The sequence below is a fragment of the Mastacembelus armatus genome, chromosome 24, assembly GCF_900324485.2.
Source record: "Mastacembelus armatus chromosome 24, fMasArm1.2, whole genome shotgun sequence".
Lineage (NCBI taxonomy): Eukaryota > Metazoa > Chordata > Actinopteri > Synbranchiformes > Mastacembelidae > Mastacembelus > Mastacembelus armatus.
This window is the reverse complement of record NC_046656.1, coordinates 21089118-21113910: the sequence shown is the minus strand read 5'-3', so window position 1 is coordinate 21113910 and position 24793 is coordinate 21089118. Positions and strand designations below refer to the sequence as shown.

At 42.2% G+C, this 24793-nt stretch overlaps 1 protein-coding gene across 5 annotated transcripts in view; it reads left to right on the top strand.

Annotated features, from left to right (window-relative positions):
* Window positions 1–24793, top strand: part of col12a1b (collagen, type XII, alpha 1b) — a 100895-nt gene that overhangs the window by 12183 nt on the left and 63919 nt on the right. For 4 of the 5 annotated variants that reach the window (XM_026329560.2, XM_026329557.2, XM_026329559.1 and 1 more), the window contains exons 11-23: window positions 1419–1697; window positions 1790–2065; window positions 4691–4963; window positions 12643–12912; window positions 15273–15539; window positions 16632–16824; window positions 17490–17614; window positions 19405–19554; window positions 19751–19870; window positions 20035–20199; window positions 20385–20531; window positions 21591–21730; window positions 24432–24561. In XM_026329560.2, coding sequence (XP_026185345.1) covers window positions 1419–1697; window positions 1790–2065; window positions 4691–4963; window positions 12643–12912; window positions 15273–15539; window positions 16632–16824; window positions 17490–17614; window positions 19405–19554; window positions 19751–19870; window positions 20035–20199; window positions 20385–20531; window positions 21591–21730; window positions 24432–24561 — 2535 coding nt within the window. Of the gene's footprint in view, window positions 1–1418; window positions 1698–1789; window positions 2066–4690; window positions 4964–6871; window positions 6903–12642; window positions 12913–15272; window positions 15540–16631; window positions 16825–17489; window positions 17615–19404; window positions 19555–19750; window positions 19871–20034; window positions 20200–20384; window positions 20532–21590; window positions 21731–24431; window positions 24562–24793 lie in introns of those variants that run through there. The other variant, XM_026329562.1, reaches the window with a different exon arrangement.

The window sequence follows — 24793 nt, the reverse complement described above, 5'->3', positions numbered from 1 at the left end:
TACCTATAGTGGGCAGTGGTGACCTGGATGCTTGTTCATCCCCTGGATAAGTGTGGTATTAGTTCAGTCAGTAGCTGGTTTGAACCGTATCATTCCAGTCAGTATAAAACCAGACCTGTATAAGTCCTATCTGGACTATCTGGACTATCTGGAGTGATCTGAGCATCATTCTAACAATAAACTCAGCAGCATTCAGATGTGAGTCTACCACCCTGCACTGTGAAGAGAGTTCAGCATAGTACCAACAGTCGCCCATATGCTCACAATTACTTCTGTGATACTTTTCCAAGCATGTCTTTTTCAACCCTCTCTTTGCCTCAGTCTGTTAACCACATGTCTACCTTTTGATCTGTCAAGGGCAGGGAGAGTTCCTGCATGTGGAAATATTAAAACTGGGTCACAGACTGGTTTGCAGAGATTTTTTTTGCATTTGTTTAAACTTATTTGGAGCACCAGATGACTCCCCACATCAGGACAATCCAGAGCGAGAGGTGTGTTGCCCGTCACGTATCCATAAACAGACCTTGGCCTTGAAACGGATGCGCTTCGTGGTGAAATCATTAGCCACCCCTGAACATCTGGTAGCCAAGTTTAGTTTAAACTAGAAAGAAGAGTTACTTGCAAATAATGTTTCACTTTTAAGTGGGTTTTTAAAATTTAAGCACTCTGTGTTACTTTGGCAAAAGGAGCTTCAGGATCTGCCAGAGCAGAATGTGAATCACACCAGCTTTGATTGCTGATTATATAATTCTTATATAATAATGACTTTATGTCAACAAAGACAAGTGTACGGGAGCCTGAATAAGCAGCACAGTCACAGCTTCCATTGCTCCCACAGTGGGTTGTTGGATAGTGTTTCTGGATTCCTTCATTTTCCGTTGTTTTCTTTTGATTTTCTTTAACCAAGAAAAGATTCGGCTCAGTTTGCATTAACTCCTGGCGATCTGTGTTTTTCTGCCATCGAGCTCGACTGAGATTTTTTTAAAAAGTGAATAATAAAACTAGTTTTTCACTAGAAGGACTAAGCTGAGGGATGATGCTTCCAGCTGTTTGTTTGTTTGGAAATCTGAGAACCAAACACTGATATGTTGCAGACAAAGAATAAATGAGTGAGGCTTGTGTTGGCTGTCATCTCCAGAACATCAGCATTAACAAGTCAGTTACCATGGACTGTGTGATAGGTTTTAATTACAGGTGTCATTATTACAGATGCCAAAAACCACACGGGGATCTTTAATGTTTAAAGTGAAATTGATCAGAGTTTATATTTAACATAAGCTGAGGTTTATCTGTGTGTTTTTGCACAGTAGAGGCATTTAAAGCAAATGTAAATACCCGTGTGTGACAGGTATCAAGAGATCAGAAACATACAGCATTGTGTTTGATTAAAATGAACTTTGTTACCCTTCACTTTGCAGAACTGGTCCAACCTAAGGACCTGTCCTTCTCAGAGATCGGCCCCAGGAGCTTCAGGGCCTCGTGGGACATCGACTCCACAAATGTTGAGTCCTACTTGCTTCAGTTCAAGCCGGCCGATGACGTAGACGGACATTATGTGTCCATGTCTGTGCCCGGGGACACCCTCACTGCCCTCCTCCCCCAGCTCACCCCACTCACCCGCTATGAAGTCAACATTTACGCTCAGTACGACAAAGGGGAAAGCTTGCCTCTGACAGGCTATGAGACCACGATAACAGGTAAACTGTAAACTGACTCGAGGGTTTTGTCTCCTCAAGTTTTCAAGCTGCTAAATGGGAAAAGTGCAACTCACAATTCACATTTGCTGCAGAACAAGGCCCAGTGCGCAACCTGAGAGTATCTGAAGAGACCACTGACAGCTTCAGAGTCTCATGGCAGCCGGCACCAGGAGTCGTCACCCGCTACCTGTTGACCTACGAACCCGTTGGGGACGAGAGCTCGAGGTTGGAGACGACAACTGTCGGCAGCGAGACATCGATCGTGCTCCGGGAGCTTCAGCCCCAAACCACGTACCGTGTCACCGTCACTCCTGAGCACCGGTCCGGCCCCGGGGTGCCCCAGCAGACCGATGGCACCACCAAAGAAGGTGAGGAAGCCAGTGCCACAGAAACATTTTCTCTTAGAGCACAGGGCTGAATAAATCTCTTTACATTAAAGATGAGCTCGATATAACTTCACATATTCCTTCTCAATCATCATTTAGACAGTGACCAGGTGGATTTTGTTTGCACGTCCATGGTTGCAGAAAAAACAGCAACCACTGGGACCAAATGCAGGACAACTTGACATGTTAATAGGAAACATAAACAGACTGCATGACAACATTACACCTGTTAGCATTAACAAGAGCATGATGGGAATGTAGTACCAAAACTCAAACTGGCTTCATGCTAACAGAGAGGTAGATACTTCATTCATTCAGATTGTCCAGCAGCTCTAACTGCAGTAAGAAACACAATAGATATGGCAAATGCATCAAACTGTACACTATCAGTACACTTTCAGATTGTTCTGAGAAAAACTGACCCCCCTCATGCATGTATAAATGTTTGCTGTGTTGAAAACCTGTGGATATACAGATAGTTTGTGTCCTACTGTTCTTCCTAGTTCTTCAATAGTCCGTCCTGATGCTGCCAAGAGTGAGATGACTAAATAAGACATATGCAGCGTCATAAATCTGAAAAACAAAAGCTGTAAACAAAAACAGCCGGTGAACAGATGTTCGACTACATTAATGTGTGAAGTTGTGGTGGTGGTGAAGTTTTGTTCCAGACAGATTTGGGACCAGAGAACGAAGTCTGAAGTCCACAAGTCTGAGTCGTGGTTTAGCAAGTGTTGAGTCACAGGTCCTGATGAGCAACAGGTGGCCGCAGGCCTGTGATTGTTCCTTTGTGCGCTGGGGCAGAAAAAACTATAAAAATCTCATTTCACCTTTAAATCATAAGAGACTTAGGATGGTTAAAACAGTCTAGGTCCAGGATTTCTTTCTGTCTTTTTGCGTCATTTCAAACCCCAAAGTCGAGGCTCTACTCAGAGGTCCTCGGAGGCTCGCTCCATCCAGTGTTTTTTTAAACTCATCATCTGCCATGTGGCGTTCGCTTGCACTCCAGAGTTGCCTGGGAGCGCCAGAAGTCCACACATTTTTGACCCCAGTGGAAAGTGAACTCCTCACCCTGCAGTGTTAGTACAACTTGCCACCCATTGAGCTCCTCGTCAGATGTGTCCTGCCTTACAGGGAAAGGAATGAAAAACACTGAAAGCTGGGAAATAGAAGTGGGTCGAGATGTACTCAAAGGTAATAAACAGTGAAGAAGAAAAGTCCAAGAGATTCCTCCACACTCTGGACGCTGATGTTAGGAAAATTTGGTCATTTTTTCTGAATTCCTAAAGGGAGATTATCTCATGGAGAAACTTCCAGCAGGGGCAGTTAGCTTTAGCGCTGTTGGGGAAGAGTTACGTGTCTTCCGAAAACACTTAATATTATCAACCTTGAGCCAAAACGCTGAGGACACAGCTGGAAATAAACTGATTATCCTCCTCCGGACCATAGCGACCGTGTTTCTTACAGTGTATGAGGCTGCTCAGCTCCTGCAGACAGCTGCTTGTCGTTTGAGGTGATTTCTTTGTATTTGAGATGGTTTATGAAAAGAGGCAGGATCAAGGCCAGCGTGCACCTCTGTGGCATGAAACCCCCAGCTGGCCCTCAGATGGATCGATGTTCTCCCCCCCGTATGCATTACAGTGTTGTTTCTATTACAGTTCTAACTGTGTCATGACTCTGCCTCAGAACTATGAATCGATCCTACACAAGGACATATGACATGGTTCAATGTGAATCCTTTCATTTGATTTCCATTTGCTGACTAGTAAAAAGGGAAAAAGGAGTGCACTTCATTTAAACCCACGACATTTTCACCACTTAGTTCTGGGTCCAGATGGCTGTCACCAGAACAGACCTACTGTAGGAAAAAGACACACAGGCAGAAGAAACAATAAAACATTTCTCAGAAATAATCAGCAGCTGATGTTTACACCAGGGAGTTTAGCAGGTCACATGACTCACTGCTTTATTTCAACTGTTATCTGTCAAAGGGGGAATTGTGTGAACACGTCCTGCTCGACTTTCCTACTTTCTTACAATGGTTCAGATCCTGGTGGCTGCCCAGTATAAACACACTGTTCTCTCGTGTGGGTCCACAGCAGAAACTGGGAGTTCACTGTCTCAAGGACAGATTAGACAGATTAGTGTTTCTCATCCGGTTTTCATCCTGTCAAGGTCGTGATGGATGATTATAGACACCAGGCGTCCCCGTGGAAGCTCAAGGCCACTGAGCCCTGAGCTTGGTTGTCTTATACAACATTTAGCCCCGGTTTGTTTGTTTCCTCCAAACTTTGAGGTTTATTTTCAGTCTGGAGCAGAATGTGTCTAATCGCTGCCATAGATTAGATTTAAAATATTATTACTGGTGTCAGAAATGTGGACGTGGATAGTTTTTCTGACAGAAACAAGCAATTTGGTAAATTTGGGTTTTCCCTGATTGCATTTTTACAATTGACAGACTTCACAATTACACAGCCAATTAAAAAGGATGAACTGAATAGAAAGAATTAGTGAGAATTAATGAAAAGGCAGGGTGATGCAAAGAGCACAAAGAAAACTGGATTTAAAACCATCTTCTCACTCTGCTGTGACATTTTCTGTCCTTATCAGCCCAGGGTTCTCCCCGTGACCTGAGGGTTTTTGATGAGACCGTATCCTCTATGAAGGTCTCGTGGGAACCAGCACCAGGGAAGGTGCTCCAGTACCGCTTGGCGTACAGACCCTCCGCCGGCGGCCCGAGGAGGGAAATGTCGGTGAAGGGTGACAACACAGCAGCTCTCCTGAAGAACCTGGAGCCGGGCACCGAGTATGACATCTCCGTCAGCGCACGGTACTCCTCGGGTCTGGGTGACGCCCTGGAGGGACGAGGCACCACACTGGAAGGTAAACCAGTTACACGTTCGTTATGTGAATCCAGTTTTGGCAGAAAAGAAAGAACAAGAAACAGAATGTATTCGGTATTGATGCGGCACTGCGTCCTGTAAAACATCTAGCTTCAGCACTCTCTGTAGTGCGTGGTCCACACTGAATCAATATACAAATGAAGGTGCGTGTAAGAAGCAGAATAAACAGTCCAGAGCTTCTTACTGCTGAGTCGTCCAGATTAAGCAGCTATACTTTATTTTTATGACTGTATGGCTCAACAAGCACAGCTCATGTTTGAGGTTTTCCTTTAATTGCTGTGACTAAACCCTGGAAGATGACCAAATCTGTTAAAACAAACTCTGTGTTCAAACACGACTTTCTTTGCTTTAGAGCAAAATGTCAGAAGAGTAATAATAAGACGGACCAAGAGTGGAGAAAACCGGAGGAAGGGGATGAAACCATCTCAGTTTTGTGTGTAGGTTTTCTCTCGGCGTTGATGTCGATGTTGATGCTACATGACCCCCAGGGTCATAAATTCATAGTTTGATCCATCATTCCTGTCAGTTATGGTAATAAATTTACTGCTGAGATCAAGACCTTGTGGCTAAATTGATCTTAGGCCAGAGATTACAACGACGAGGCCTCCATCATCTCAGTCCTCAGACACTTTAGGGACACTCGGGGATGCGGTGCATTTGCTGCACCAGAAACATGGTGATCAGACATGGTGCAAACAAACAAAATCTGAAAGTGAAGATGTGTTTATTCTGTTCTAATTCCTGATTATGTCCTCTGTTAATTTGTTACAGCTCTCTAAGCAGCTGTATTAACTAATAAATGGACATGTTTGAACCATCTGGGGATAGATTTGCTTCACAAACTGGTGGAGAGTGAGAGAAAGTGTGTGTGCCACGTGACAGAGCTCATACATGTGTTGACTTGGCAGAGAAACTGCTGATGGTCCCTGCAGACATGGGCAGATGACAAAATTGATGTCATGCTGCCTTTTGCAGCCATGTGGATGAAGAAAGTGGAATTGAAGCTTTAATGAGTGAAAATGAGTAACGGGCATCCGAACGGCGAAACAGATTCGAATGAGTAAAAAGTTTTCAGTTTGCCTCTGGCTGCAGACCTCGGTTGTTTTTTTTATCTCAAAGTCCAGTAAAAGTAGAACTGAAGTGCTGTTTCATCATAGTGGAGCTGAAGCTGTTGCGGCGGCTGTAGCCGTCCTTCACCGACGTATCTCAGGCTGTTTAAGCCACGTGCAGCAGCAGTGGATGTGCAGGCAGCCACACAGGTTCAGGGCTGGAGATGAGAAACAGCAAGACTGGACAGGAATGTAACCCAGCTGAGAGCAGGGCTGGAAGGTTAGGAGGAGCAGGGAAGACTGACTCACTCCTGTCTCTGTCTTCCTCTCTGTTTATCCCTTTGTTCCACGCTGCCTCTCTATTTCCCTTTTCACCTCCTATTTCCCATAAATTCTTTGTGTCTTCTTCTTATTGTCTCTCTCATTTGATCTTTCTTTGTCACCCAGCGTCTTTGCTGCTCCGTCCCACAGCCTCCAGTGTTGTTTCCTCTCTGCCCAGCTCTTCGGGCCGTTGTGTCGGACACGTACCGGCACAGCACAGAGCATGTGTTCTGCCGTGTTGCATTTGCGGTTTGTGCTCGAAGTGCACGGGGTAAAGCCTGCAGACATTCCCTGGCATCGGCCCACATCAGAGGCAGCTGGCAGGAGAGTCCTCCTTACCTCTGTTTGCCTCACATACAGGACCAAACCTGCTCAGATCTGCAGTGGAAAACGGAGCTGGGCTGATACTGCGTTAAAACCAGTGAGCTCACTCTTTCTCATTGTGAAAACTCTGATTTTACACTGAGAGCTCACGTCAAGCAAGACATTTCCGTTTATGACCAAATGGGGGCTAAAATGGAAACGTCTCCTCGATGCCAACACCAGCAGGTTGCTGAGTTTTCTGTAACATATCAAGTCCAGTTCAGGTATTTCCCTGCACTACTGTATAAATGCTGTGAGACTTTGTTTTGATTCTGTGCTAATGTGTTCTGTCACGGCACCAGCAGATCCCCAGATAAAGTCAAATGACATTGATTTAAATGTGCATTTTGCTGAGTTGTTTGACATTAGCTGATGTATGAAGGAGCTGCAGCTGCTTTTGGCTTTTCTTCCAAGGTCTTCACTTTTAACACTCCTTTAAAAGAAACGCTACGAGCTGACATTTACCAGGACTTCCCGATTGTCCTTGCATCTTGAGATTCTGTAATTTATTTTGAATTATTTCCACAGGCTCTAAAACCTTAAACACTAAAGACAAGTGTAAATACAAATACAGGAGTTAAGGGGATGTTTTGGGCTGCAGATGCAGCTGCAGATTTTGGGCTTCGCTGCTCCTCCCGTGGTGGCTTTGGCCGACGGTACACGCCGTCTCAGTTTAGCTCCCAGTTTCAAACTGTGATGAACGAATGAACATGAATTTCTGGCGAGTAAATGACACCTCATCAGTTGTTGCATGAAGGTGATAACTTTTTAACGAGGAAAAATAGGACATGAACATGAACAGATTATCTTCCTGTGGATTACTAAAAGTTTTGGACCCACTGATTGAGAGACTGTGGAAACATGTTCTCTTATTTCCAAAATCTATGAAGCAAATCGTCTGTTGAATTGAACTGAAAGCGTTTTTTTTAGCTGTGTCGACCCTCATTGGACTCAAACCTCTCAACTATCATTTACATTTATATTTATCCATATACAGAGATGAAGCCGTGATAATAATATTTATATTCAGATTCTCAGATTCAGTCGTGCTGTAGCTGAGGTGTTAAACTTCTCTGTCTTGGTAAAAGATTAAAAGACAAACACACTGTAAATATTTAACCTTATGCTGGATCTAGTTTGAGTCTGTAGGATTGTGATACAGATATTAAAAGCTCTTTTTCATTCTGCCTGCTGAGTGAACGGCTCGTCGGCAGGTTTAGGAATCCCAAGGGAGAACTGATTCCGAGTATGTGCCGATAACTGAGGCCAGTGTTCCCTTTTCTCCAAGCTGATAGTCTGTGAATCTCACTGCACTGAACTCATTGAACCCAGTGAACTTCAGTTCATCCTGAATTTCCCTGTCGGGGGATCAATGAAGTGTCATCTAATCTGAATCGTTGTTAATGCAATGTAGTAACTAGACGCTGGAACGTGCACAAAAATACAGTCTGAGATAATGAACTGAAGGGGAATATCATCATTTAGCATTATTGGATCGGTGCATTCCTGAACTGAAGAGTTGTTTTACAAATCAATAACTATTATGGAAAAGTAAGTCGTCTTCCTCCAAGAACTATTCAGAAGTTCACAGAAAAAGTGATGGAAGTAGTTGTGTGAAGAAAGACAGAGAGCTTGGCAGAGAAGTTCAGACCTTGTTTACTTTCACACCTGTGAACATCTGGACAGTCATGTGATATGGGTATGATCGTTGGATTGTTTATCTCCAGCCCGTTTTACTCTGCCCATTCACGGCAGGAGTTTAGCTCCAGTTCTCTGGTGTGATCCTCCAAAATGCTGCCATGAGAAGTAGAGTTTTTGGAAGACCAAGGCTGCCCCCTTGGACGAGCTGGTCGGGGATGGACCATGTGTGCGACGTATCACGCTGCAGGTGATGTTTTTGGATGCAGCTCCATGTGGGAGAGCATCTTTCTTCCTGCTGCTGTCAGACTGACCCTGTCTGTCACCAAGTTTCTGTTTGTTTTTTACCCTCCTGTGGCCTTTGAGCCACATGGGGACCTGGATCTACTGGAACAGCATTGTGGCTTTGAGCTAAACACTGTTTAGGACACAGGGACTTTTCTTTCTCCTCATCTAAGCCACTTGTAGGAAAACCACAGCCACTCTCTGCATTTGAAGTCGCTTTATTTAAATGGCCGACAGTAGATGGAACATGTCGAGCAGGCCAAGTTTATACTAAAGTAATAAGCTGAGAGTCTTTCCACTGTGAGTGCAGGATTTCCACAGCAGGGAGTCCCTCCTTCAGCCTCCTCCTCTAGCTTCTAGGTCAGAAGGCACCACAGACTTCATGTTTTTGGAGCCTCGATTTAAAAATGTTTTAGGAAACATAAAGAAGGTGGACCTGACCGGTATTTTAATCATGTATCCTTCGGGTGCTGCAGTACATGTAGTTCCAGATCCAGCCCCTGAGGTTTAATTCAACTAGTTAGATAATTTCTGTCTCCTCAACAATGTTTGCATAACTTCAACTTAACTGTTTCTTGGTTTCCCACTAATCAAATGTCCTTGAAAACAATACTGCTTTTTATTACTACTTTTTATTGTCAAAATGAAAGAAGTGCATCAGAAATTCAGTTCAGATTTGTTGACAAAACACAAATGTCCTTGAAAACAAGCAGTTGTGGTCAAAACGTTGGTCACGTTAATGAGCTCAGTGTGTGGTTATCTTTGGCTTTGGATGGACAAGGATGAAGCCAGAAAGCTTTTCCAGCAGAATAAGAAGTAAAATGTACAAGTAAGCAAACTATTGAGTTTTATATTTGTCACAAAATAGGATTTTTAAGATTTGGAGTTAGCGGCCCCTGATATTTGGATAGAGCCCTCGGACAGATAGAGGAGTAGATGGAGAGCAGTGGAAACATCTTCAACTGTGACTGACTGTGGAAAAACAGGTCTGAGTGTGTTTGAGGCAGCGCCTGCAGAGCGCCACATATTCCATCCTCCGTCTGACGGCTGTCTGTGGCGGTTATTTGCAAAAGCCTCCAGACTTCCAGCTTTGAGAAACAGGATTCCTGAAAGCTGATAAAAGATAGCAGCGGCCACGGAGGGCCACCCTGCTGATGGTGGCCGCCGTGGTGGAGACCGCACACATGAAATAACAAACCAAGTCATATGCATCCATAAGTTCAGTATACCCAGTCAGAAATACTTCAGCCTTTCAAATTAAAAGCCTTGCTTTTTCAAAGCATTTATTTGCATATTAGCACTAAAAGTTGTGCAGAGCTGCAGAGGAGAGTGATGTCGCCCTGTTTTAAACCTTAATTCAATGACACCATTTGACCATTTAAATCTAAAAACATAAAAACATATTTTATTATTATTACTGATGCTGTAACACCTGAATTTCCACACCATGGGATCAGTGTTATCTAATTTCATCTAGCAGCTTTTTCCACAGCTCATCTTTCTGTCTGGCCATGTGTTTTGCACATTTAAATTGATGATCAAAATGACATTTCTGGTATTAATTGGTCGGAATAAACACTGAGGCTTATTTCATTTGAGTTTTTTTTTGTTTTGTTTTGTTTTTCAGTGTAGACACATGTTGATTCTGTTTGACAGTATGCAGAGATAGATATTTTTTTTAGTGATCTGTTCTGATTTTTGGTTGTTTTTTTGACTTCGGACCAAAAACAAATTTTCCGACTATAAACATTTAGAGAACCCGGTGTTTTCCTTCTTATGCACTTTGTCCAAAGAACTGTATCAATTGGCAAAAGCTATAATGTGATTTATTTCATGCTCGCTCTCTTGATTATGGAGCTGGATCTGATAGTAGGCGATAATTATCACACTGGGGAAACTTGGCTCTTTATTCTTTCCAGTGCCTACTTCATACATGCTGGACCTACTGGAAGGATTACGGTTTAATAGCAACCCTCCCTCCTCCTACTCTTGAACCTTTCACAGATATTTCTATTGCTCTGCTGTGTCTGTAAAGGAAAGTTGAACAGGCTATAAGCGTCTTGGCGTCCTTGTGCTTCAGAAGTCAGAAAGTTGAGGTCCTGAAAACAATTTACCACCGTCAGCCTTCACTCTGTGTGTGTTTTCATGTGTTTGTATCTGTGTTCGTGATTTACCATCTGTGTAAAAACCAGTTTCAGAGTAAGCACATGTTTGTGAGGTGATGTCACTAAGTCACTCCATCACTTTTGGGATTTATGGTTAGGGATTAGAAGCAGGGGAGCGGGACCTGCACATCGACTGTTTGTTTATGGGGTCAGACTTAAAAACCGGTTAAGGTTTGAAGTGGTGTCTAAGGGTTAACGCTCAAACTACCCAAACCATAAGAGTTTTCATATTTGAATTCCTGCTGTTTTGTGGCAAAATAATTGATCTCTATGTGGAATACACAAACAATAACAATAGACTGGCGTCTTATTATTGGATGTTTTAAAGAAGCCACAGTGGGATTGTAATGTTATTCTCTCCCTTTTGCTTTAACCAGATTTTACTACTGAGCAAAAGGGAGTATTTCATTTTAAAATCGGTCTGTCTACAAATGGCCAAATTGGAGGGTCTAAAGCCCTGATAGGTGCTTCTACACGCTACGATGTTCATTACACCCAACACAGAAAAGGTTGAGCCTGAGGGTGGCACAGTAAAAAAGATCAGTGGGTCACTAGAAATTGTGGGAAACATCCTCTGATTATCATCTTCACAAACAAAACTGTAGTTGTTTGTGTTTTTCTCTGGACCTTTGGGTAGTTTTATTATTGAATGGCGAGTCTCTTTCCATGAATTACTTTCAGAAAGTGAAATAGTTGAAATATGATCATTTATTATCACGAGGGTTTTATTTCTAAAGTTGGCCATTGTTTGTAGTGGTAATAATGACACTAAACTAAGTTAATTTGAATTTGTTTATTTAACAGGGACAGCGTTAAATGAACTGAAATGTAAATGAGCTATAGTTAACTGAAAGGGCTCATTTACAGATGTTATATTCTGGACATATGACAATAGAATAAATTTGTCCAAGCACGTTAGCAGATGTCATCTATGAAAATGGAGCTATCGATGATCATGAAAACATAAGGGACAATAAAATTATTAAGGGAAACAACTGCAGACAGACAAAGAAATGTAAGCCGCAGAATAAAAAGCATATTTTTCCTTTAAGTCATTGCAATTTTCAAGTTTCATAAAACCCACAAAAAAAGCAAGAGAGGTCCCAAAATGCTTGAACATCAAAGACCACAGTGAATAATCAATCAGTATGGAAAGAGTCGACGAAGATGTCCAATAAAATACGATAAAATGATTTCCACTCCATGTTATCCCTTCAGAGTTCACCCAGGTCCTGGCATGTTTCACGTCTCTCCGTTCCACTTCTCTGCACAGTCTAATGAAGAAGAAACGTCTTTTAAATATCCCCAAAACTTATCAAAACATCCATTTTCAGCCTGGGCAGGTCTTCAGATGTGTTTGTCCAGGCCCCTCACTCCTTTATAGCTGTGGTGAGCTGCTCCGTGCTGCTTCCACTCAGGGGTCTTTTAAAAGAATAATCGGACCTGCCAGCACATCCAAGTGCCCCCCCCCCCCTCCTTGTTTTAAAGGGAAGATGTATTTAAAAAGCAGCCACTTTTACTTTTATAGTAACAAACATCTGCTGTGAACTGGGAGGAAATGTGGGGAGTACAAAATAATAATCAAGACGTGTATATTTAATAAACAAATAAGGTCTAGAATCTACAGAAAATCATTTATTTGGATACTAAAGTACAAATCTGAGATATTTGTACTGTACCTGAGTTTATCTTTAGTGTGTGTTAAAGTGAAACGTGACATTTTGCAGAAAAACTAGTTTTCACTGATTCAAGCAGCTCGAGATGTGTGTGAGATATGTTTAATCAATAACCACCTGACCTGCTCATCCTAACCAACCCTTGGTGTTTGCTGTCTCTAGACCTGGGCCCTCCTAAAAACCTGGTCACCAGCGACGTCACCGACACCAGCTTCGCCGTGTCCTGGACCGCCGCCCCCGGGAACGTGCAGCTGTACCGGGTCCGCTGGAAGTCGCTGTTTTCTGAGGAGGCCGGGAATAAAGTTGTGCCAGGGGATGTTAGCGGCACCGTGCTGGAAGGCCTGAGTCCGGAGACCCTTTACCAGGTGTCTGTGGTGGCCGCGTACGGACACAAAGACAGCGACCCGCTCACCGGACAGGAAACCACCGACGGTGAGTTCGTAGCGTTTCTAGCTAACTAGTCGTGACAAGCACAAGCAAAACGTGCTGTCGTCGGTGAACTTCACCGGATTTAACCAAGCATGTTAATAACAAGCAAACCGGACTGTTTTAAGGCTAAGCCGATTTAAGAAGCAAGAAGAAACGATAAAAAAACGATAAAAACGATAAAAACAAAGTTAGCTAACTGTCCCTGTAGCCACTGTTTCCCCTTTGACTAGCTAATGTAGCATAGCCTTAGCTAGCGTCATGCTAACTGTTAGCTAACACGAAACATCGGCCACTGAATAACTTTAATAATTCACCAAATAACTTTAATAATTCACCAAAATTCACCAAATAACTTTAATAATTCACCAAATAACTTTAATAATTCGCCAGAATTCACCATATAATTTTAATAATTCACCAAAATTCACCGTATAACTTTAATAATTCACCATATAACTTTAATAATTCACCGTATAACTTTAATAATTCACCAGAATTCACTGAATAACTTTAATAATTCACCAAAATTCACCGTACAATTTTAATAATTCACAGTATACCTTTTATAATTCACCTTAACTTTAATAATTCAGCATATAATTTTAGTAATTAACCATATAATTTTAATAATGCAGTAAAATTCACAGTAGCACTTTAATAATTCACCATATAATGGTAGCTCTACATATAAATGGCAATGAATTGATTTATACACAATAATTATCTTAGCCATGACAGAGTCCCAGTGTCTCCTTGGTGCTCCAGCCAACATTACATTTTCACAAGGACTGATTAGAAATAATGGAAAAATCAGTTAAAATATTGCTGGGCTTTAGCTTTTAGTTGCCATACTGTCAAAAACAATTTACACGAGTGCTCATAATACTTTTTTTGGTGCATTACTCAGAGCTTTTAAATCAGTCTTTATTTTATTCAGCAAAAAAAAAAAGCAAACTTCTCAAATGTTAGATATTAAATGGAATAAGATGCAGTGTGAAACTGCCAGAATTTCAGTTTACATTTTCACAGAACTATTAAACAATACTACCAGCTTTTCAACCTTCTCGACAAACGGACAGCTCAGTTGAAATTGATCTTGTAGGTTTTTGAAACTAAAAGAGGAATGTGGTTATGATTACAAAGAAAAGTGAATGTAAGCCAAAGTAGATTCAATAATTCCCTTTGTCAGAAAAACAAAACATGTTGCGTAATTACACATTTGGCATTTTCAGAAAGCGTTCTTATTTCTGGTACGTACCTATTCTAGTATGTAAATTAAATTAAGATCTCCATTTTAGATTTTTCTCACACTGTGATTTAGAGTGAAACAGCCACAAAAGTGACAGTTTGGCTGTTTTATGTTCCCAGAAATAATACAGCTGACATTTCATCAGACGAGAAGTGTCAGCACATTGCTCAGTATATAATGCACACATGGGGAAATAAACTGGCACACAGACCACCCCAAACGGAGCAACATGTCGATAAACCACACGTCTCAATACACATTGATATGGATGTTTCCATTTCAACACAGTAAAATGCCACGTTTCTTTCCACCAATAAAAATCCTCCAGAGTGAAATCAAGTAGTAAAAAACTTTCCTTAGAATCGGTAAACATACGTATTCCCTTGCAAAGTTTGTTTAATTACTCACAGAGTCGTTGGAATAAGTTAATTCTATTTTATAGGGCTTTGATTGTTTCAGGGGAAAAGGAAAATGTGGTTAGCATTTCCTCCCAACTGATCATGTCTGGGTAAAAGCCTAATTCAGACCAATTAGTTTTGGCATGAACCAGTTAGTATTACTCAGTATTTATCCCTGCAGTTATGAATACATCATGGTTGCCTAATGAACATAAGGGGTAACCACACTGCGCCTGAAAATAGAGAGCGATGGGTGAGTGTTTCTAGTGTTTCAGCGTTGTGGGTGTTCAGTGAGCAGCAGAAGAGTCGTGAATGTGTGTAATGCTGCATGTACAGAGCACACAGTCTGACGAAATAAAAATAAAAATCAGTGTTTAATCAGTGAAGCGAGTGGATTCTAAAGAAGACGCTCACTTCAGGTTTTGAAAAACGATTGACCACAGTCAGCTTCTCAGCTGTAGCGTTTTAGTAGAGCTGTTGGATCGTCTTTTAGGTTTGATTTTTAAAAAAAATATATTTTATCATTGTTGGTAAAATCCGTGACCAAAGCTACAAAAATAAAAGCTGGTTTAAAATGAGCTTTTCTTTAAAGAGTATTTTGAAGAAAAACATCTTAAATCCAAAGGGGTTATGTTGTTCAATCCAGGATTTCTGCACAGATTTCTTAGCCAACCTGTCTGGATCCTGTTAACTTGCATATGTTCTTGTTTTTTCAGCCTCCTCTGCTGGTAAGAAACTGACGGTGTCGGACGAAACCGAGCGAACCATGAAAGTCACGTGGACGCCAGCGCCAGGCAAGGTGCTCCACTACCGCCTGAAGTATGTTCCAAGCAGTGGAGGAAAAGAAGTGGCTCTGAAGATCCCTGCCACGGCCACTTCCACTGTCATGAAGCGCCTGCAGCCCATGACCACGTACAACATCATCGTTCACCCCATTTACAAGCGCGGGGAAGGAAAAGCAAGGCAAGGAGTAGGAACGACACGTACGTTGGTCCATAATTCAACCCTCTGAGAGACAGTACACTGCCCCTTTGACCCAAGACACTTCAACTTGAGTTTAGTCTTAAAATATTCTTATTGGTGGAATAAATACAAGAAAATCTGCAGCTGAGTTGATTTCAGCTCTTTGTGGATCCCATTAGAGAAATAGAGTGTCCTGTTAATCCCCCTTAACTGGGTGTTAACATTTACTTATGCAAATGAACTGTTTAAGTATTACCTTGGACCTATGGGCAGTGCAACTAGAAGTCCTGCTTACTTAGAGTGAGACAAACTCAGTTTGAAACAGTTCTGAATTAACCGAGCTTAGCTCTAGTTCTGGATGTCAGTGGAATCAGGCAGCACTTTGCTTCAAATTAGGCAAATCGTGTCTGTAGTCTGTTTTATGATCCTTCATTCAGAGGAACGGATTCAGAAAAGTCTTTATATTACCATTTTTTTTATGCAAACCACGCCAGAATCAATAGAACAGTAAACTTTCATGCTCCCACAATGTGTGAATATTTCTCATGTTTTTATGGGAACAGTTTTAAGGTCAATAAAAAAAAAATTGAAAGCATATTTCTCTAATTTAGAAAAGAGCGGCTGATTGACCCCATAGACACCCAGTGAGTCTGTTCATCAAGGCTAATGTAACAGCTTCCAAGAAGAAACAATGGAGAAAAGTGGCTTGTTTGACAGTCTTGTCAGGAGAAATGTTAACAAAAGTCATGTTGCATTGGAAGCAAATGGGATTCTGTTCTGCAGATTTTTTTGTCCCTTTTTCCACAAAAAATGTGATTTTAGCCCTGATTTGTTAGGATGAATATTTCTCACACCACAGGTGCTGCTGTGCTGCAGAGAAGCAGTGTCTTCTCACTAAAATCACAGTTAAACATATGCTCAATCACGTGCTAGCATTACTAACACACAGCATGACACTCAGCTTTAATGAATGACTCCGAATTCAAGGATTTGTATTATGGACTAATGAGAACCTGGCTTGAATGAAGTGTGGCTGATCTGTTAGTTGCATTAGTGTTGAAGACTTTTGCATGACTCTGTCCTGAAGTTCTTGTCGGGCTTTTCTATTTCAGTGTCACCCTACAAGTCCCCCAGGAACCTCCAGACTTCAGAGCCCACCAGGAACAGTTTCAGAGTGTCCTGGGATCCAGCACCTGGAGATGTCAAGGGCTATAAAGTGACCTTTTCCCCCGCTGGAAGTGACATTGACCTGGGGGAGTTACTTGTTGGTCCCTACGATAACACAGTTGTTCTAGAGGAACTCAGGTAAGGTTTAGGTTTTTAAATATTCAGGGGAGTCACGTGTCTTTGTTGAAAATGATCTTTTTCTGCAGGTGGCCTTTAATTTTCGCTCTACTGACATCTGATGTGTTCCAACCTCATTACTATTGACTGACCTGAAACTATGAAACGCATTCATTATGATTTTATATCCACTGTCTCCAAAATAAGAGTATATAATTAAACCTACAGTAGCACACACTGCTATATTTTACACAGCAGCTGTAGCTAATGATTATTTGTTACCAATTAAGCTGTTGATTATTTTTTCAGTTAACAGATGTCTAAAAAATGTCCAACACAGTTTCCAAGACACTGAAAAAATAACAAAGGGGAATAAGTGAAGTGACATCTCTTCACACATGAAACGTTGAAACAATTAATGATAAACATTTAATCAGGGATAAAAATAGATTCAGTGTCTGTAGTTCTACTGATGACGCGACTAATTGAATCCAAAGCTCAAACTTTGGATGTTTAATTTTAGGGGGAAGTAAAGGAGTCTGGTTGCAGTTGTACTTGGTGCAGATCTTTGGATCTACTGGGTTACGGGCAGTTTCTTTCACTTCTATCTCATCTTGGCATGAAGTTTTCTAGTGGAGACTGTGAAAAATTGATGATATATTGATGCGATTTCCTTTTTCCCTCAGGGCTGAGACAACGTACGCGGTCTCAGTGTTTGGGATGTTTGATGGAGGAGAGAGTTTGCCTCTGGCGGGACAGGAGAGTACGACCCTGTCTGATGATCCTGAGCTGCCTCTTCCTGACCCTTCTGGTAAAAGCTGATAACACCATCACACAACTAGTCACACTCCATTTGTAGCCCTCAAGAGCAGGCCTGCAGACCAGACGCTCTCTGATCCAAGAACAGAACAGGAGTGGTCTGACTTCCAAGTGCCGCCCAGATTGGTGCCAGAATGTTGAATTATTTGTTGTCGAAGGGAATTCGGATCACTGTCGCTTTGGAATCACAAACCAAAATTTGATTCAGATGATCATGATTAGTACAAATTATTTGGAGGCTGTTGGCCTGTGTTTCTTCACCTCCCTCATTTGTTGTTTGGCATGTGATCCGGAGTAAAATGACACGCTATTAAACAGACGGGTGCTGAAGTGTTGACACTAGTATCTGTGATTTGCCCAACTGGACAACATGTTGCATGCTATGTATTGTGTGAGCAGCTGCCCCACGATATCCTGACCTCGTATACGTGTCTTCATTGTCCCCATTGAGCTCATTATCTGCTGCCCAAATGTTTTGTCTTGGCACGCAAAAACAGATATTTCTCTGTTTTATGTTGTTTGATGCATGGAAAAGGACTCTGCTTGCAATTAAGAGTTTTTTGTGATCAGTGTTAGCTGCCGCTGGGGTGTATGCTGCTATATGAAACAGCCCTCATATGGCAGGCTGCTTAGTTAGATGCGTTAATCCAGCCTTTGCCACAAGTCCATGTGATCCGAGAGAGCTCCTTCCAGCCGTCATACCCTGTAAAAAACATTCTTTACAGGTCGTTCAATATCCACTTTTCTATTAGTAAACACCTGATTTTATTGAACTGTGCGCTTTGTGATTTTTGAGCGAGACACTATTTTATTTGAAGCTTTTATTTAAAGCACAGTCAGCTCGCTGGCCTGAGCTCAGCAAAAACAAAAAAAGTCAGGATTGTTGCAGGTTTGTGCAGGACACCAGTGATTTATGTCCCGCAGTCAGACTGAGCTGGATATTTATTTGTTGAGACCTACTTAGAGACGCTGGATCCAGCAGTCGTCTGTAGCATATTAGATGGCTCTGAGCTGCCTCTGTTTATGACATCTGTTTTTATTAATGAATGCTGGAGAGACACATGAACGTGGTGTTTAGCAGTGGTGGTATAACTCAAGCAGACTGCGGCCAAGCGTCCAGCTTAGTTCCCTTAGCACCGAGTGTCTGTTTCTGCATCCTGCTGAAAGAGAACTGAAAAATTCAATCACTTGTCTCCTGAGCTGTTTTCAGTTGCACACACCCTCAGTTTTTAATCACTCGTGTCCGCTGGGCGTCGTCCTAGAAAAGAGGACGAGCAGCCATTTTTCACCCCTACAGGTACCTGGAGCAGTAATGTGCAGTGACCCTGGGAAGCAGGAGGCCTCATATATCACACTGTGTCTTGCTGGAGGGGGCAGACTCTCCAGAGTGTCAGCCAGGAGAGACCACAGGCCTGATTCGCCGCTGGATATAAAAACTGTGCTGGAAGAGAGGGAGAGAAAAGGCCCCGAAGACAGAGCAGTTAATCCAGAAATGACAACTGTTACGAAATGTGCTCTGAGTGTGAATTATTTGTGTTACGTAATGCTGTGTGAAGCACTCTGCTGTATAAACATCTTGCACTTGTGATTGTGAGAGTTTTCTGATGTGCTCCTCACTCCTCCTCTTCTGTGCTGATTTACCCTCTCGCCTTTTTACACTTTCCCACACACGTTCATCTCGAAGTCTTTACATAAAATCAGGCAGACACTCGTGGCGGGTGTCTGTGGTGTACCAGGTGTCTGTCTCACTGCCTCCCTCCCTCCCTCCCCATGTATCTGCAGACACTCAGTGTAAGACCACAGCGAAGGCCGACATCGTGCTGCTGGTCGATGGCTCCTGGAGCATCGGCCGCATGAACTTCAAAACCATCCGCAACTTCATCGGTCGCATGGTCGGCGTGTTTGACATCGGCCCCGACAGGATCCAGATTGGTACAGTTTTCTCTGCTGACACCACCCACGCCCCGACTGTTTCAACAGCTGCTCTCACTGCCTGCTCTACCTGTGCTACCACTCGCTCGTCATGATTCTAGTGATAACCGCTGTTTTAGGCTGAGAAAAATCTACAGGATGTAGTTTTATTTTGCTGTACTGTCGTTTTAAATGTGCTTCACTTTGTTTTCTGCAGGTCTGGCCCAGTACAGTGGAGACCCACGGACCGAGTGGCACCTCAATACCTACCAGAACAAGGAGGCCCTGCTGAACGCTATCGCCAACCTGCCGTACAAAGGAGGAAACACCATGACAGGTGAGTTCACAGCATTTGTCCAGTCTTCACCAGGTTCCTACTTTACCCGTTTGGGTTCATTAGCCTAAGAAGACTGAAGCTCAGAAACCAGATAGAATTTGTTTTTTGGCTTCCAGTTCCCTGGTTGGGCTCTTTATGATGCCTCTTTACTTCCTGTCTTACAGGAATGGCTCTGAACTACATCCTCCAGAACAACTTCAAGTCCAACGTGGGAATGCGAGCAGGCGCCCGTAAGATCGGAGTTCTGATCACTGACGGAAAGTCGCAGGACGAAGTTGTCATGAACTCGCAGAACCTGAGAGACAGCGACATCGAACTCTATGCCATTGGTGAGTTGGAAATCATCAGGGGTCTAAGAAGAGTTTGTAAATTGGGATTGAGCTATGAAATGCTGGTTATGTGCTGTAAACACAAATCCACGTTTTTTACTGGGATGAATTAGAAACGCAGACAGTTGATAATCACCGTAAAAATTGATTGTGAGCTGGTGTATTTCATGGCACGTGTCCCACAGGTGTGAAAAATGCCGATGAGAATGAGCTGAGGTCCATCGCCTCCGACCCCGACGAAATTCACATGTACAACGTCAACGACTTCAAGTTCCTGCTGGACATTGTTGATGATCTGTCCGAGAACCTCTGTAACAGCGTGAAGGGTTCAGGTAGGAAAAGACTCACTGGCCTGAGAATCAGCTTTAAAATGCGCACATCTGTCACGTCGATTTATAGAGGAACATGATTGTTTATCAGCTAGAACAGAAGAATGGACGAATCTTTTAAAGGTTTTGGCCAGTTTGTTCTTATATTAATTCTTAATTATTATATATTATAGTTCTTAATTATAATATATATAATTCCACCAGCAAAAAAAGCATCACACCTGACGTGTCATGCTCCTCAATGTGTGGAAGATAAATTACTTCAGATTTTATCCTCTTGTTTATTGTTTAATGGCTCGAATGAAACTTGGCCGCCGCTGCTGGAATCTGCACTTGCAGCTTTTTCTTTAAATCCCGCTGAATCATTTTTACACCTTTTAGTGACGAGGTCAGATAGAAACGTTAGAGTTTCAGAAAGTTCTTCTTTTCCAAAATTTATAAAATAAGAGGGACAACCGTGAATTAATTTAAATTTACTACAGGCTCTTAGATGGTGTTCGAGATGTCTCCATGTCTTTATGCTAATAAAAATGACAGAACCCTTTAGTCCAAGTAAACGTGACATGACGATCAGTGAAATTACACTTGACTGGAGCAGCTGCTGTTTAAATGACCATTTAAATGATGAAAACTAGTGACTGTTGACTAGTGAGTACAAGTATTTGTGATCCCTAAGTGAGAACGCAGTGTTCTGTTATTCACTGATCAATTCTACTCAAAAAAGATAAAAGTAACAAAAGTTTGTAGATAAATTTGACCTGACAATCTCAATTATTTCAGACCATCAAAGGATGTTGCAACGCGGATCCAAACATCTGATGGGAATTTTCACGTTGGAAGTACTTTCTATCCGTAAATCAATTTTAAGAGGAAATACAAAAGCGATTTATGGCACTGTCGAAGAAAGACTCCTTTAAAAGAGCGCCTTTGTCAGAGAGGCTAAAATATAAATCGCTGCCAGAGGAGCAAACAGGATGACAGCAGATTTGTAGCGGCAGGGTTCACGGTGTGAAATACCTGACGTGTCGCGTCATATTCCAGCTCCTGTTTGTTCCGTTTCAGGAGATGAACTGGAGGCACCCACTAACCTGGTGACGTCAGAGGTCACCCACCACTCCTTCCGTGCCACCTGGACGGGACCCAAAGGCCCTGTGGACAAGTACCGTGTCACGTACATGACGGTGGACGGAGAACCCATGCAGGTGAGATAAAGCTCCTCCCCCTTCCCTCCAGCCGTCAGTACTGCTGCAGTTCAGAACCTGCACCTGAAACCAGAGCTGGACTCAAACTTTTACCTCATGATCACCTCACAGAGGAAGAACTGTAGTTATGATGAGAGAGAGAGAGCACACTCAACCCTTCCCCCCTCGTATCTCCAGCCTGATTTAGACGTAAGGAGCTCAGTTAGTGGTTGTTCCTCAGGACCAGTTGTTATCTGCCGTTCAGAGACTCATAGAGCTTCATTAGAAGAATCTGCTCAGTGCGTTTCCTGCTACAGAAACTCTGTCGACCATTTGTTCGTATTGGCTGAGGCCTGGAATATCAAATAGCATCTGTCTAAGTTCGACCTGTGAAACACCAGTCAGGTGAGATGTATTACGTCCTGTGAACTTGGATAATGAGATATCGTCAGTCACAGACACAAAAACAGACTAGTGTAATATAGTGTCATCCTCTGTGATTAAAAAGTACAAAATGGAGCCACCACAAAAAGATTCAGTTGTGAAATTGTGTAACGACTCTGATTTATAAACGTGGACCTTTAGGTGGAGCCTGTTTATCAAATATCATACAGCTCCGCCTGCTGTCTGCCTCTATAGGGTCTACAATCTAATAGTCAAAGAAACATTTGATGTATGTTGTTGTATGATGTAGAAAGTAGCTATAAACAGATTTAGCTGAAACGTTCAAAGCACCAACCTGCTCCTGTAAACCTGGACTGTGGATAGATGTGAACAGAAATGTTTGTTTACTCAGCACCGTTGTCCAGCTAAGCATGCTGCAGTCATTTCTTTTCAGTATAACGTTCTGTCTGTAATTGAGTTTGTTTTCTGAAAACAAATGGAAACTTGTTTTGAGAATACAAGTCTTATCTTGATTCAGCAGAGATTACGGCAGGCTGCTCGACCAGAATCAAGAAAAACTAAATCTGATTTTAGAAAACACTCTAAACAAGTTAATTTGCATTGGAAAAAGGTTAAACCCGATAAATTAAAGACATAAATAACTGGATAAGAGATGTTTTTGCAGATCACAAAGATAAACAGTCCACCAGCTTGTGAAGCTGCAGCTGCTTTGTGTTTGATTGTTGTTTCACCTCTGGGTTTAATTCTTCAGCGGAGTAGAACAGGAATGTGACGTCGTTTAGCAGCCAAGTTCGCTGTCCCACATGAGGACGTTCCCACATGAACGCGCCGTGAAAGTTTTGGTTTCGCAGCCTACGGTACGACACGACGACGCCCAGTTCGTATCGGCCGTATCGGCAGGAGGGATCGGTTCACTGATTTCCATCCAGATCTTGAACTTCTTCAGACACCAGGCTGACACAGCCATTAGCTCACTGCCTGTTCTTGTGTGTTCCTCTTTTGATGGGACCCACAGAAAAGAACAATCATCAAAAACAAAAAGAGTCTGATTACTACTGTGATTATAGAACTGGGGAAACTGTTGGATTACTCTACCCTTCATTAGCGCTTCAGAGAGAACCAGCTTTTATCAATCAGTTTGGCTCTGAGGGTGATTGATTGCACTACTCTCCCGACTCCTTTCAGACTTAGAACTTTGAAAGCTCCCTGCAGATCCCGTTTGTTTACCAGTCTGCTGAAACTGCAAAGTCCTCAGATTTCTTCTAAAATGAGATTTTAATGTCGCAATGTGTGATATTTAGAGGGATCTATTAGCAGAAATGGCACATCCCAAAACAAAAATAATAAAAATGAGACTAGGCACCTTGCTTGACTGCACTTCTTATAGAATAGAGAATAACGTTATGAGGGTTTTGGAATTAACGCCTCAGATTAAATTCCAGAGTTTAGCTACCAGGACAGGATTTCTGTGATACCTTACTTAGACGAATATAAATATTTTATTTCTATCAAAAACCCTTTTAAAAACAAAAAGCTCTCACAATTTCTGAAGCATCTGAAGTAGTTTCCTTAATATAAATCCAATTTAAATTGGAAATTTTTATCATTTAAATCTTGACCTGTCTCAGTAAAGAAGAAAACAGGATTATGAATCTGACATAACACTTGCTTCACCTTCCAGTACTTTTCACCTCTCGTCGCTCTGCGTTTTAGTCGAGCTGCAACATCCAGCTCAATGGTTCTTATTCCTGTCTGGTCGTGCAGATGGTTTTGTTTTTATTGGAACAAGGTTTTTGTTTTTCTTAGGACTTAGAAGTATTTCTAACGCGGGGTTGGTGAGTCAGATACTACCTCAGGTACTAATAGTATCTGATTTGAGAGTTGGTTGGGTAAAGCAGGCGATGTGAATATGTACATTTGGGGTACAGTGTGATTAGTTTTGTTATAGACTCAAAGATTAATTGTGTAATAAAAAAAAAATCGGCAGATTAATCAATAATATTTTATTCCCTATTAATGTAATGTGTTGCATGTCTGTCCTGGAACAGCAGGTCTTCCTCTTCATGAGATCTTTTATTTAAATAGAAGTGACTAGACTTGGAGAGCTGCTGGTTTTTCCCAGACTTGTTGGAGGTCTGAGCCCTATATGTCATGAATAAAGTGAGGACAGGTGTGTGAGACTCACCAAGCGGCTTTTAAACCAAGCACCTGTCAGGTTGACTTTATGATGCGCACAAACTTTGTCATACTTGTTTCCTGTTGAGATCGAAGCCTGCAAAGTTTAAAATTCCTGGCCACCACTTCTTTCTGCTTTCAGCTGATGGTTGACGGGACGGTGAACACGGTAGTGCTGGAAAACCTGAACCCTCTGACTGAGTACCTCGTCAGTGTTTACTCTGTGGTTGGTGGGGAGAGCAGCGAGCCGCTGAAGGGCACCGAGACAACCTGTAAGTGTGTTTTCTCTTTACCTCTTTCTCTGTTTCTCCTTAGACTTCAAAAGCCACTTCCTCTTTGACTAATGGGAGAAGTGCTCAGTTTCCACACTCCATGGCTTGTTCACCAGACACTGGTTGCCCTTTGGGTTGTCAGACATGATTAAAGAGGAGCCTTAAGGGCCGATAGCATCATCGCTCTGTGGTGTTTTACTGTTGTGGGAAAGATTTCTGTTTCGTCCATATG